At 38.1% G+C, this 14620-nt stretch overlaps 1 protein-coding gene across 2 annotated transcripts in view; it reads right to left on the bottom strand.

Annotated features, from left to right (window-relative positions):
• The window catches only part of SPAG1 (sperm associated antigen 1), a 76389-nt gene that overhangs the window by 13025 nt on the left and 48744 nt on the right, over positions 1 to 14620 (bottom strand). For both annotated transcript variants that reach the window (XM_078153680.1, XM_020969308.2), the window contains exons 14-15: positions 7432 to 7584; positions 2551 to 2726 (exon numbers count right to left, since the gene is read on the bottom strand). In XM_078153680.1, coding sequence (XP_078009806.1) covers positions 2551 to 2726; positions 7432 to 7584 — 329 coding nt within the window. The remainder of the gene's footprint in view (positions 1 to 2550; positions 2727 to 7431; positions 7585 to 14620) is intronic.

Below are 14620 nucleotides of genomic sequence, written 5' to 3'. Positions count from 1 at the left end.
TAACTTCGCTTGGCAGATAAGGCTCTAACCCATCTATCCAGACTCATTTTACATTCTGACCAACTTGGTCAACTTGCTGATCCCTGTACATGGCATTCTACTTAACCTCTGCCTCAGTTTCCTCATCTGTAAAATAATAACATAGGATAATAATAGCCCCTAAGATCAAATGAGATGATATTTGTAAAATATTACAACAGCGTCTAGCACAAAGTAGGCACCTAGACATTCTTTTGTCTATCCTTGATAGCAGCAAATCTTTATCCCTTGGTTTTGGAAACAGCCAAGAGTAATCTGGAACCAAATTTGTTAAATCAAGTTTGATAAGATAAAGCTGGATAATTGTACTTTGGGTAAAAAAATTCTGGCTATGAAGTAATTAGCCTGATTTTTGTACGCCTTGTAACTTTGATTTTTTTTTCCAGTTTTTTCTACCAAAGAATTATATTTAGACTGAGGACACAGTAGTAACAACAACTACAAAAAGTTAAGAGGACTGAACTCCAATACGGAAGGCGAGTAAGATGGTACTAAGCTGCATGAAATGAGTTCAAGTCACCAGGCCCAGATGAACTACATCCTCCCCGCACCGCGGAAAGCACCTACAGATAGGAGTGGTGAACTCCCTATGATTCAGTGCTTTAACGTGATGGGAAACGACTGAAGAGAGGAAAATACTGCCTTGATTTCCAAAAAAGGGAAGAGAGTAGATACTTCAGACTACAGACCAATAAGGGTAACGTTGACTCCTGGTAAATAAGATTATTAAAAGGAAGGTTTGTGTAGAAAGGGAGAAGGTGATCACAAACAGCCAAAATGGGTCCCACAAGAACAAGTCATGCCATGTTACCCTCATTTCTGTTTTTGAAAGGGTTATCAGACTAGAAAATCAGGCCACAGACAACAGTATATTTGGACATCAGCATGACAAACTTTCATGATATATTAGTGATTATTTTAAAAACACTTTGTTCTGAACTTAACACCAAAAAAAGAGCACTTTCACACATAACAGAACACAAAAAAGGGAATTCCATATCAAAGCACAAATCTCCATTTCATACTGCTTAGTTCTTAAGATAAATTCCACATATTACTTTCAAAACTATCTTGCTTATCTTCGCTTCCTTCTGAACTTCCTTCTGGGTATTTTAAGAATTGTTATAATGGCCTTCTTTTTTCTTTCTTTCTATTCTTTGCATTTTGATATGCTTCTCGACAAATTAGAGTGACTCAGTTCAACAAACATTTACTCCAGTGCCAGACACTGTGCTGGGCAGCCTCTAGGGATACAAAGGCCAAAACAAACAAACAAACAAAAAAAGGTTGTTCAAACCCACATTAAAGTAGTTTTGGAACTAGTTCGCTAACCAGTCCCATAAAGTGATAACTAAGAGATCAACATGAATCTTGAAGACACTGAGATTCTGTCTCTTCAAGCTTTTAATGGGGTTCACAGGTATGAAAGCACAAATATCAAGCTTATTGTTCACAAATGACACAAAGATGGGAGGGATGACACCTAACAGAGTGGGTGACGGTACTGGGATCCAAAAAAGATCAAGAGAATCTGGAAAGGCTAATTGGACGTTAGCACGATTAAATCCAAAGCGCTCCTCAGATGGAACGTTCTACCCTTGAATTCCAAAAATCAGCTGCACAGGGTCAGGACAAGGGACACAGGAGACAAAAGTGGCCGTGGAGAAGAAGTAATTCATGTCAAAAAGGACCTAGGAGATCTAATGGATGGAAAACCCACTGAGTCAACAAGATGATGTCAGAGTCAAAAGTGCTCATGTAAACTTCGGCTGCGATAAGAGAAGGAGAGAGGAATTCTGCTGTGCCGTGCCCTGGTTGGGACACATCTGGAGGATTATGCCTAACTCGGGGTGCCCAAATGTGGAAGGGGCAATGCCAAGCTTGAGACCACATGCAGGAAGATGATCAGAATGGTGAAGGGTCTCAAAACACTGCCACCATCTAAAGATCAGGAAATTGGCCATGAAGGCAGCTCCAAAAATGGGCTGCTAGGTGGCAGAGGCGATGGAGCACTGGACTTGGGTCAGAGAGGTCTTGGGTTTGACTCTCACCTTAGACACCTGTTGGCTGAGTTGAATGTTAGCTGGCATTCAAACTTTTTCAGGCCCAGTTTCCACAGCGTTGTTGTACATGTCAAATGGGATAACAGATAATAAAGTGTTCTGCACACCTAAAAACACCCTACATATGCTAGTTATTATCTTTATGAATTCCAAAAATGTTTTGCCCAACACCATCATCACTGTTCAGCCTCCTAAGGGAACTGATTTGAAGGATGATAATTAAATGATCATGTAGATATAGATACTATGATATGCATAATTTAAAAAAAAACAAACCTTCCATTCCTCTGGTTGCCCCTCATACAAAGACTGATTTTGGATTTATGTAACAACATGAATATAGCAAAGAACAGCACTTCAATGAAATGTGTTGTTTCAGCTTTGCCCTAGAACAGAGCCTTGCACCGAGGGATGGGTGAGGTCCTAAAATGACACACGATTTACATACCTGTGACCTGTGATTTTTGATGGGGTCCAGACTCGGTAGTTCCGTCCTGCGTCGGCCGTGCTGCAGGACTTCCTCCATCTAATCTATGTAACTGAACTGAGAAGGGAACAGCTGGAATTGGTGACAGTTTTTCCCTCCAAGTTGGGCCATCTTGATCTATTAAAGTTCTTGTTATTCTAAAAAAAAGAGAGAGAGAAAAAAGTTGTTTTCATTGACCATATAATTTGCTTCTGTAATACTACATAAGGCTTCACCCCACAGTAAAATTGACAGATGTTTTGTAAGCTTATGATGCCATTTGATATGCTGCTTTGGGCAAAACATATAAAGCCGAGCTATTTTCAGCCACTGTTGCCATCTAAGTACACAGAAACACAAAATGTTGCAGTGAGTTCTAAACTATTAAATAAAATTCATATAATTTTTATTAAAAGAAAAATGTTTTCTCACTAACATATTACTTATGTGGCCACAGGCACATTCAAAAGTATACTTCTTAAGAGGTGAATTATAAAACCGGCATTTAGTAGACCTAGGGGAAGGTTTCCTTGAACATTTAATTATTATATAAATTAGCCAAGTTGTTATTCCTAAAAATAACCAAATCAACACCAACAGTTTTAGATCCTAATTGTATAGTGAGTGGTTTAAAATAATAAAACTGTTAAGAGGGATAAATGTTACATAATATTCATTTCCTCTTAAAACATTTTGATAGTTAATGATATTCTTACCTTGTATTTTTAATCCCCCAAATTATTCTAGCTATATTATTTATACATTTACAAGGCAGATAGAATAGATAATGACATATTACAACCAACTACTCCCATAACATACTTTGCATTTGGCATTTACTAGTGACTACAAGAAAAATACTAACATACTTTTAAACATCAAGATCTTTGGGCTTACTTCAAATAAACTGGAATTCCTCCCATTTAAGATTACAAAACAACATGGTACCCAGTTTCAGAATAATGCATTTCTAACCATATTTTAGTACCAGTACTTGCTGCCCACCTGAAACTAATGTGATTTATTGAGAATTAGTGGGATTCACTGTCAGCTTCAAGTCAGTCTCTGTATCAGAGGTCTTGGATTTACTTGTGTTTACATATGTACTTCAGTATGGAAAATAAAGGAAGAACCATCTCAAATTGCAGGTAGAAAAGGAGATTTAGAGAAAGAATTTGCAAGCAAAAAAATGAATTACCAGCAGAGAAGAAGGAAGAAGCAGCTGAAAAAAGGTGATGTGTTGCCAGGGAAATAGCTATGTGCAGGGAAATCTAAAAACATAAGAGATGCCTAGAGAGGAAGAAAGGAATACGGTTAAAAAAGGACAAAAATTAAATTAGCATGTATTTTTTTAAAAATAAGGCTACTGATGTTCAGTTTTCCCTTACTGAAATTTATTATAGCAAAAAACCGAACAGTTATGGAATTAATAGATATTAAAGTTAAAAAAAATTTTCATCTGTAATTGGGCATATATACTTCCACCTTTATATATAAGCCAAGCTGGACAAGTCCTCTAACAGGATTACAAAAATTATATAGCTGCAAAGAGAATAAAGCCTTCAGGACTTACTAAACGGTAAGTAAAAGGGAAATTTTTTTAAAAGGGGGGCCCTTATCAAAATATAAATATTGGAGGAAAATGTAAAGATATTGAAAGTGACTCTGTATATCCCCCCTCTAATCCATCCTGCCCATCACTGCCTGACAAAATCTAAAACACCACTTTTCTCATGTGTCTCTCCTGCTTCAGAACTTGGTAGTGTGGTATGTTGGAAGAAGTGAGTGTTAGCCTAGGATCTGGACAACTCTTATTAACCATATGACCATGGACAAGTCATTTACCATCTCTGTCACTGACTATCTCCAAGATTCAACTTCCTCTTCTCTAAAAGAGGGCTAATAATTTTTAGCCCTACCCTCCTCCTAGAGCTGCTACAAGGTACTTTTTACCCTGAAAAAGCTAAATAAATAAGTACCCTAACCACTTTTTATAAGGAGAAGTTATTTTTTATTTACCCCAGATCTGAGGTTCATTAGCAACTAGGTATAGCTAAAGACCCAGAATAGAGTGGAGCGTGGCATGTCGTTAACTGTCAATGGGTCCTCCCTAAATAAAAACTTTGGAGAAGTAAGTATCAGGTGTGGTTTGTGGCAACTAACCTCATAAAATTGCCCTCTACTGGAAAATCAACAGACCAGGAGAAGACCTTCAAGGTCATCCAAGCCTCTCCTTCTCCCTTATCAGAGGAAGAAACTAGGATCACAAACCCAAGATCACATAGCAAAGGGAGTAACAGCAAGGCCTAGAATTAGGTCTCTGGCTTCCCTGGTCAGTGCTCTTCCCAACAGCCGACAATAAAATGAGTCTAAACTTAGCGTCATGGCATTCAAAGACATCCATAAGGTAGCCTTCTCTTACCGATATGACTGTATTTCCTATGACTTAACATTAGTCTCCAGCCTGTCCTTCAAACATCTAGTACTCATCCCTCCCTCCTATATTTTTACTTATGATCCCCCTGCCTAGAAGTCCTTGTATGCTCCTCTCTGACTACACAATTCCTGGTCATCCTTTAAGGAACTATCTCCTCTATGAAACCTTTTTCAACAGCTCTGACCCAAAATGATCTCTTCCCCCACAGACCACATTTTGGCATCTGATTACATTGTATCTTGTATTTTCCCTAAATTATTAAATGCATTTACAATATCTGCTCAACTAACTTGTAAACTCCTTGTAAGCAGGGATTAAGTCACAGACTTCTCTTATATACCCCACAGTGGGGTATATAATATGGCATATAATAGGCACTCAGTGAATACCTACTGAATTGAACAGAATTCTAAATAAGGTCAGGAAATTGTGGTAACCTGGATACAGAGTTGATATTGGAATCGGGAACATCTGAGTTCAGATCTTGACTTTGTCACATATGATTTGTGTGACCTCGGACAAATCACATAACATCTCAGTGCTCTAAGATCATAACTCATGGAGAAGTTATTGATGTACCTGGGTGGAGAGTTTGTACACTAAGAGTTCCCTATGTGGGTAAAATCACACGTCCAGACACCATCCCTCAAAGACAGAATTTGAAATATCACAAAATGATCATATTATCATTTTCATTCCAAACAATCTCATAAAGCCTAGCCAGAACTCCACATTAAAAAACAAAAAATTACACAGTCCATTTTCCCTCAGGAATACAGATGTGTTATTAAATAAATATTCACATTCTTTACTATTTCACCATTAGGGACTGCTACTAATCGCAGATAACTGTCATTGGTATAAATACATTAAACTCTGAAGAGAAACATGTATAATTGTAGTAGATGTGGTACCAGGAGAGTGGCAAATCATGAATACCTTTTCTATTGCCACAGCAAATAAAGCTGAAGATTCGGTGTTTTGACGAGAGATAGGACTCTATTCCCAGGAATACCTAGTGATGCTGATCCAATCAGGCTTATCTGGTTATTATTGCTTTCCTAACCAGGTCAGTGATTCCCAGCTCATGGGCCAAGGAATTATTGTAAGGGGTCCACACACGCACACCAAGCAAAGTAAATTTGATCTTTATTTAGTTACAACTGACTATGCACCATGACTCAATGCGCTGCTTAGCACAGTGCCAGCGCCTGGCGCACAGTAAATGCTTAATAAAAGTTACTGTTTGATGGATTGATAATAAATGAGCAAACATGCCCGGTGCACACTGAGTACATAATATCTCACACATATTACTATTTTTTTCAAATGTATAAAGAGTCTATTGCGGTCACTAAAATGGAAGTTAATTTTAAAGTGTCACTGAACTCCTAACACATCTCTGTCTTCCTATATTTTCTCTTTCAGTGGATGCTATCACCCATTGGCTTGTAAAGCCCTTCACACCTGGCCCCTTTCTACCTTTCCAGTTTGCTTACCCTTTACTTCCCTCCAGGTATCATGTGACCCAGGGACACTGGCCTTCCTGCAGTTCTTTCCATAGGATCACCCCTCTCCCAGCTTCCTTCCTGGTGACTGGCTGTCCCCACTGCGTGCAACCTTTCCCCTCCTCACCTGCACCTCTTCCCTTCCCTGGCTTTCTTCAGGGCTCAGTTCAAGTCCTTCCACAAGAAGCTTTCCTAGCCCTTCTTAATGCTAGCTCCTCCTCTCTGAAATAACCTCTACTTCACCCCGTATGCATATCTTATATGTTCATAGTTGTTTGCATGTTGTCTTTCCCATAATCCTTTGAGTTCCTTGAGGCAAGGACCATATTTTTGCCTTTCTTTGTGGGACATAATAGGCATTTAATAAATGCTTGTTAACTTGACTAATAGTATAACTACTATCACGTCACGGTGGGAAGATTTGTGAGATTTTCAGACATTAAAGAGAAAAAATATTAACCTAGATGAGAAACCACAGGAATACTTAAAGGCATTCATGATTATATCCATATAGGATTTAATCAGAAAAGAGATATATTCTTTGGTGTCCCCTCCCCACCAAAAAAGAAAGATGCGCCAGTGACTTAACTTTTGAAATGGATTGTAAAATACAGGATCAGTGAAGACGGCAGAAATGGAAAGTAAATTAAAAGAGATTAAAAGAAAGTCAGTAACCAAGTCCCAGGCAGAGACTTTGATTTTTATTAATGTAGAAAAAAGAAGGTGGAGTAGTAATAGTAATATTTTTATGTTTTCAACTACTCTCAGCAACCATCAAGTTGTTTTACTTTCCTTGAAAGACTGTTACATCCAAAATTCTGTGAAATCTAGCTGGAGAATCAATTAAAAGCAATTCAATAATAATAACAATAATTACAAAGATACTAGCCATTCTGCAAAGAACAAAAATTAGCTTACCTGTTAATGCTATCATTTGCTGCCTGTATTCTGTTGTCTATCTGCAATATTGTTTTATAATCTACATATGCTTTTCGATACTGCTCCATGGTTTCATATGCTACTGCTCGTCTCAAGAGAGGTTTTATTGAAAATGGATGAAGTTCCAGAGCCCTAAATGAAAAGGAAAAAAATTACAAAATGTAAGTTAAAATATTTTTAATTTTCAAAAATGAAATTCAGAGTGATTATACAGTGTAGAATTATGTGTTCTCAAAAGGGCACATGACTACAATTTCCTCTCAGTGGCCTGATGGCATAGCAGAAGAGCTAAGTCAGAACAGGACATTAATAGCTAAACATAAAATGGAATTTACAAAGATATTATTTAGAAGTAAATTCAAAACCACATACTTTGCCATTTCATTTACTCTTTCATTGTTTCACCTTTGTCAGTTTTGTCTCTTCAAATAAATGCAAACCCCTCAGTCTGGCACTTTGCCTCAGTCTTGGAAATCAGCTGTGTCTACAGCCAGCGTTCAATGGAGAGCAGGAAGGAAATGAACAACTCAGACCAACAGTTATAAGCCCCTACCATGTAGAGGACATTGTACTGCATATGAGGGGGATACAGAATTTAGCTTTCATGGAGTTCACAAGTCTCCTACGTGGACAAGATACGTGTCCAGGTAAACCTGTAAGCTACAATACACAATAAGACACAATTGGATTAAAGAGTTACACAATAAATGCTCCATCACAAAGAAGACTAGGACAGTCATAAAAATTACAAAGCAACAAGTTAACAAGTATAAAGAAACATACCCACAAACTGAACAAATAATAGGGCTGGAAGAGGCTGGACAGAGAGGGAGGAGGGGAGTCTGGGAAGCCTCTCTCCAGCAGAAGAGTGTAGAGTCAGACCCTAAAGGTGGTCATGAAGAAGACCACATGCGTCTAAATCATGATGGAGAAAAGACTGTAAGATGCTCGAGGAGAAAGACTATTTCATTTTTTGTTAACGTATCCCAGCACATAGCATGCACACTGTGCCTGGTACATAATGAGTGCTCCCTCACAGCTTCTTGTCGAATGAATAAAAGAACTGTTCATTTCTATATTTGAATATAACTAAAGCTTTACTAAAACTCCAGGTCAACTGAGGGGTAAGAGGAGGTGACTGGGGAAAAGAAGGCAAAAGGAGTGACTGATGGTGGACACTGAACACCATCTAGTTTAGGGAGAAGGTGTCTGTGTGCCTTGGGCAAATCATTCAACCCCATATTTGCTTTAGTTTCCTTATCTGTAAAATGGGGGTAATGACTGCATCTATATCCCAGGGTGGTTGTGACAATTAAATGATATAACAATTGTAAAGTGCTTAGCTTACTGCCTGGCATATAGCAAGTACTTTATAAAGGTTATCTGTGATAATGACAATGTGGTATGCTGCCAAAGATTTCCACAGTTCCAGTGTCACCCATTTGCCAAAAAAGACCTACCTTCAACTCAAAAGCATCCAGACTAAAGACAAGATGAAATCAAACCAAGACACATACCTGATCCTCCAGAATAAACATTGGGTCATCCTAGACTGTTTTCCTAGCTTGGGGCTTACAGTCACTATTATCAAAAAGCATTTGGAAAGAATGGATTATAGAATACATAAACCTATCCTTTTGACATTTTACTCTAATCAGCTGAGTTAGATCTCTTGCCCTTCAGACAGAGCTTCTTTCTAAGGACCTCCCTGCCTGAACCAATTTTACACCCCAAGATAGTAGATTATCTCCTCCTAAACCAATAACCATTCAAGGAGCTTACAGTCTACTAGGAGGAGATGATTTGTACACAAACAGCATAAAATAGAATATGATAAGAGCAAAGGACACATTCAAAAATCTTTAGGAAAATTTGCAGAGGAAAAGACCCTTTCACCTGTGGGAGTGGAGATGGGGAAGGGATCAGGGAATGATTCACAGAATAGGTACCTGTATTGGGCCTTGAAGGAAAGTTTCTTTTTTTTTTAAATAGTATTTTTTTTCCGATTATATGTAAAGACAATTTTTAGCATTCATTTTATAAGATTTTGAGTTCCTGGTTTTTATCCCTCCCTCTTTCCCCTGCCTCTTCCCTCCCCCCTCTGTGAGATGGTAAACAATTTAACATAGATTATATATGTGCAATCATAAAAATCCATAAAAGTCAGTTGTGAAAGAAGAAACAGCCTAAAAGGGAAAAACAAAGAAAAATAAGGTAAGTGAAAAATAGTAAGCTTTGATCTGCATTCAGACTCCAGCATGTGGATGTGGATAGCATTTTCTATCTTAAGTCTTTGTAATTCTCTTGGATCAATGTATTGCTGAGAAGAGATACGACATTCATAGACGGTCATCACACAATTTTGCTGTTCCTGTGTATGTTTTTCCGGTTCTGCTCATTTCACTCTGCATCAGTTCATACAAGTCTTTCAGGTTTTTCTGAGATCTGCTGCTCATCATTTCTTATTGTACAAGAGTATTCTATTACATTCATATACCACAACTTGTTCAGCCATTTCTCAACTAATGGGCATCACACCTCAATTTCCAATTTTTTTGTTACCACAAAATAAAATATTTTTGTACATATAGGTCCTTTTCCCTTTTTCAAGATCTCTTTAAGATACAGACCTAGGAGTGGTATTGTTGGGTCAAAGGGTATGTACAGTGTGGTTGCTCTTTGGGCATAGCTCCAAATTGCCCTCCAGAATGGCTGGATCAGTTCACAACTCCACCAACAGTGCCTTAGTGTCCCAATTTTCCCACATCCTTTCCAACATTTATTATTTTCCTTTTTTGTGATATTAGCCCATCTGGTAAGTATGAGGTGGTACCTCAGAATTGTTTTAATTTGCATTTTTCTAATCAAAAGTAATTTCTACTCAAAAGTACTTCATGTGACTATAGATAGCTTTGATTTCTTCATCTGAAAACTGCCTGTTCATATCCTTTGACCATTTATCAACTGGGGAACAAGAAGAAGATTTCAATAGCAAGAATGAGGTGGGAATGAATTCCAGGCGCAGGGAACTACCTGTACAAATATATGAAGATGACAGCCCTCAGGGGGAGATTGTGCAACAGCTAGTAATCTAGTTTGGCTGGATCGTAGGAAATGTGAAGGAGTGTATCAGGAGAGAATGGTGGAAAGGAAGGTTGGAAAAAAGGCTGTGGAAGGTCTTAAATGCCTTAGATGTATCATAAACTACGACCAGTTAGGAGCTCCTGTAGGTTTTAAGAAGGGAAATGTCATGGCCAGACCTCTCTGCTTTAGGAAGATTATTCTGGTCGCTTCATAAAGGACAGGTGGGAGAAGGGAAGAGACTAGAGGCAGGCAGACAAGTCAGGAAACTAGCATAATAATCGTCCAGGCAAGAAGTGACACAGACCTACAACAGGGTGATATAAAGTGAAGATAATCAACAGAAGAAGGGACTAGGATTACGGGAGATCAAGAAATGCAAAGCAATTCTGAGGCTCCACCTCATACCCATCCGATCGGTAGAACTGACAAAAAAAAGAAAATGGCAAATACTGGAAGGGCTGAGGAAAAGCAGATATGTTAATATCCTTGTGGCTGAAGCTATGAACTAGTTTAGCTGTTCTGGAAAGTAATTTGGAACTATACCCCAAAAGTTGCTCAGATATGCATTCTTATACCCAGTGACACCACCACTAGGTCTATAACCCAAAGAGATCAAAAGAGGAAAAGGACCCTTAAGTATAAAAGTATTTATGGCAGCTCCTTTTGTGGTGGAAAAGAACTGGAAACTAAGGGAGCATCGCTCAATTGAGGAATGGCTGAACAAATTATGGTATATGAATACAAGCGAATACTATCCTGCTGTAAGAAATGATTAATTCAATTTAATTCAATTTTATAAACATTTAAGTACTTACTATGTGCCAGGCAGTGTACTAACGGCTGAAGATACAAAAAGAGGCAAAAGACAGTCCCTGCCCTCAGAGAGCTTACAGTCTAATGGGGGAGACAACATACAAACAAATATATATGAAGCAAGCTATATACAAAATAAACAAGAACTAATTAAAAGAGAGAAAGCACTAGAATTAAGAAGGGTTAAGAAAGACTTCCTGCAGAAAATGGGATTTTACACAGGACTTAAAAGGAAGCTAGGTAGATCAGTAGTCAGAGCAGAGGAGGGACAGCATTCCAGGTATGGGGGACAACCTGAGAAAATGCCCAGGGCTAAGAGATGGAGTGTCTTGTTCATGGAACAGCCAGAAGGCCAGTGTCACTGGATCAAAGAATACGTGTCAAGGAGCAAAGTATAAGAAGACAGGAAAAGTAGGAGAGGGCTAGATCATTTTGTATTTTTTCCTAGAGGTAGTAGGTGAGAAAAAGGATAGTTTCTTTTCTTTTTTTTTTTAAGCAATTGGGGTTAAGTGACTTGCCCAGGGTCACACAGCTAGTAAGGTTCAAGTGTTTGATCTGAGGCCAGGTTTGAACTCAGGTACTCCTGACTTCAGGGCCGGTGTTCTATCCGCTGCGCCACCTAGCTGCCCCAGAAAGAGGATAGCTTCAAAGAAACTTGGGAAGACTTGTATGAATTGTTGTAGAAAGAAGGAAGCAGAACCAGGTGAACACTGTACACAGTAACATAAAAATAACTTAGAAAGACTTAAGAACTTTAATCAACTCAATTGACCAATCATGATTCCAGAGGACTCAGGACTCGAGGTACAAAGTGAGACTTTCTTTTTTTGACATGACCAATTCAGGAATTTGTTTTGCTAGACTGTGCATACTTGCTACAAGGGTTTTGTTTTTTCTTTTCTTTATTTTCCAGTGGGAGAGATATAAAGTGGATTTTGTTCACTGAAAAAAATTAAATCCCGATATCCACTACATATAAGTATATAAAGATTTCTTGTTCCTTGCACCAAATATGGACAAGAAGAAACATGCCCCATAATTCCAAAGAACTGAATATGTACTACATCTTCACCTGGCTCCAAGACTTCATTCTAGATATCTCTATATATGGAACATATATATCTCTCAGGGAGATGAAAGTATCTCTGTTGTGAAGAAAGAGGAAGGAAGGAGAAGGCAGCACATACACACAAAAAGGAAGGAATCTTTATTTAAATATGTCTCATCCTGAAGACCATTACATACATTCATGAGGTATATTCACAGAGAAAAGAATAATTCATCTGAGTACTCCTATCTCTTCTCTATGACTACAGTGTCAAATGCAGGGCTGACTATTTATGCCCTGGTGTTTGCTACAAGAGACACAATGTATACTTTGATAAAAGTAAAATTAGGAACACCTGAGTTCAAATCCAGCCTCACACATTTGCTAGCTGTATTGACCTTGGGCAAGTCATTACTTAATCTCTATTTGCTTTAGTTTCCTTATCTGTAAAATGGACATAATGACTGCACCTATGTCCCAGGGTTGTTGTGAGGATTAAATGATATAATAATTGTAAAGTGCTTAGCACAGTGCCTGGCACATAGTCAGTACTTTATAAACATCATCTGTGATGATGACGATGTGGTATGCTGCCAAAGATTTCCGTGGTTCCAGTGTTACCTGTTTGCCAAAAAAAGATATAACTTCAACCCAAAAATATCTGCTAAAGATAAGAGGAAATCAAAAGGAGATACAAACTTGATCCTCTAGAATAAACACTGGGTCATACCAGACTGGTTTCCTAGCTTGGGGCTAATAGTCACCATTATCAAGTAGCACTTGGAAAAAGTGGATTATAGAATATAAACCTATCCTTTTGACATTATACTGTAATCAGCTGAGCTAGGTCCCTTGCCCCTCAGACAGAGCTCCTTTCTAAGGACTCTCCCTGCCAGAACCAATCTTACACCCCAAGATGGTAGATTATTTCCTCCTACACCAACAACCATTCAAGAATTCTCACACTCCACCAACTTTCGAAGTTAGATCTTTCATGCCCTCTGGGCACCTCACTAACACTGAGCAGTGCTCACTAGTAAAGGACAACATCCCAAAACCATGTGAAAAAAGGAAGTTCATTGTTGGACAGAAGTCCTGATTGTTAAGGACTCAAAGTTTAGCCACAGAAGTCAGGATACAATGCTATTACTAGGAAAATGCAGTAATAAAGAAAGCAATAACGTCCTATAAGTAGTTGGATTACACAATAACAGAAAGATAGACTGCTGCTTGAGAGACTAAAGGCTCTTGGCCTTCCAACACATAAGGCTTTGTGTTCCATGATCTCTAGAAGAGGTGTTGTATTGTTTGTCTGCTCCACTGAGACAAATGCCAATTGTTCATTTTCTTAAGAATTTTGTGTAAAAAAAAAATGGAAGTTTATGGGTCAACCAGAAGTCAGTCATTTATTTGGTAATAAATTTTTCAAAACTATACATTTTAAAATGTGACCATGGCAAAATTAAGGAGTTAAGAGTTTGTATAATTTAGTTACAAATATATGAAGTATTTTTTGAGTAATGAGTTCTCTGACTCACTTTAATGGAGCTAATCCTGCCAATGAGAAAAGAGTAAACTATTCATCTTGTGGAAGTAAAAGTTAATTCTGTCAGGTGTGACAGACATTTTACTGCCCTAATGCACTTAAAAAGCTCCCTCTTGGTCCAAAGTGTGAAACTACTCAATGGTAAAAGAAAACTCAATATTTATTATTCAGGGAAATAGCCTCCTTTCCAAGATATAACTTGGTACTTTACTATATTAAGGTATTTAAGTCACATTATCCTCATGTGTTCAACAAATATTTATTTTTGTATCTACTTTTCTATCTTTTCGTATTTATTTCTGTTTCAACTTCATACACACCACAGCGCCAACAATTATAAAGAGCACAAAGTTTAAATGGTATGACTGACCTCCAGAACCTTACAATCTAAAGACGTGAAAACATGTATACAAATAGCTATAGTAAAAAGCTGACTGTATCACATGATACGTTTTTGAGCAAGTGAATGGCATAATTCTAGAATCACCAGATTCAGAAGGGAATAGAAGAGAAATTTAAAGATAATCTAGTACAGGGTGTGTGGGGGGGGACCTGCAGCCTCGAGGCCACATGTTCTCCACCCCCATCTAGTACAACTCCCTAGTTTTGCAGATATAAAAACTTGGGCCAGAAAGGTTAAATGGTGACATAGGTAGTAGCAATAGTAGCAGTGCTAA

The sequence above is a fragment of the Phascolarctos cinereus genome, unplaced genomic scaffold (assembly GCF_003287225.1).
Source record: "Phascolarctos cinereus isolate Bilbo 61053 unplaced genomic scaffold, phaCin_HiC Scaffold_4;HRSCAF=312, whole genome shotgun sequence".
In the NCBI taxonomy this organism is placed as follows: domain Eukaryota; kingdom Metazoa; phylum Chordata; class Mammalia; order Diprotodontia; family Phascolarctidae; genus Phascolarctos; species Phascolarctos cinereus.
The sequence above is the reverse complement of the archived record's forward strand: the minus strand, read 5'-3'. Positions and strand labels throughout refer to the sequence as shown.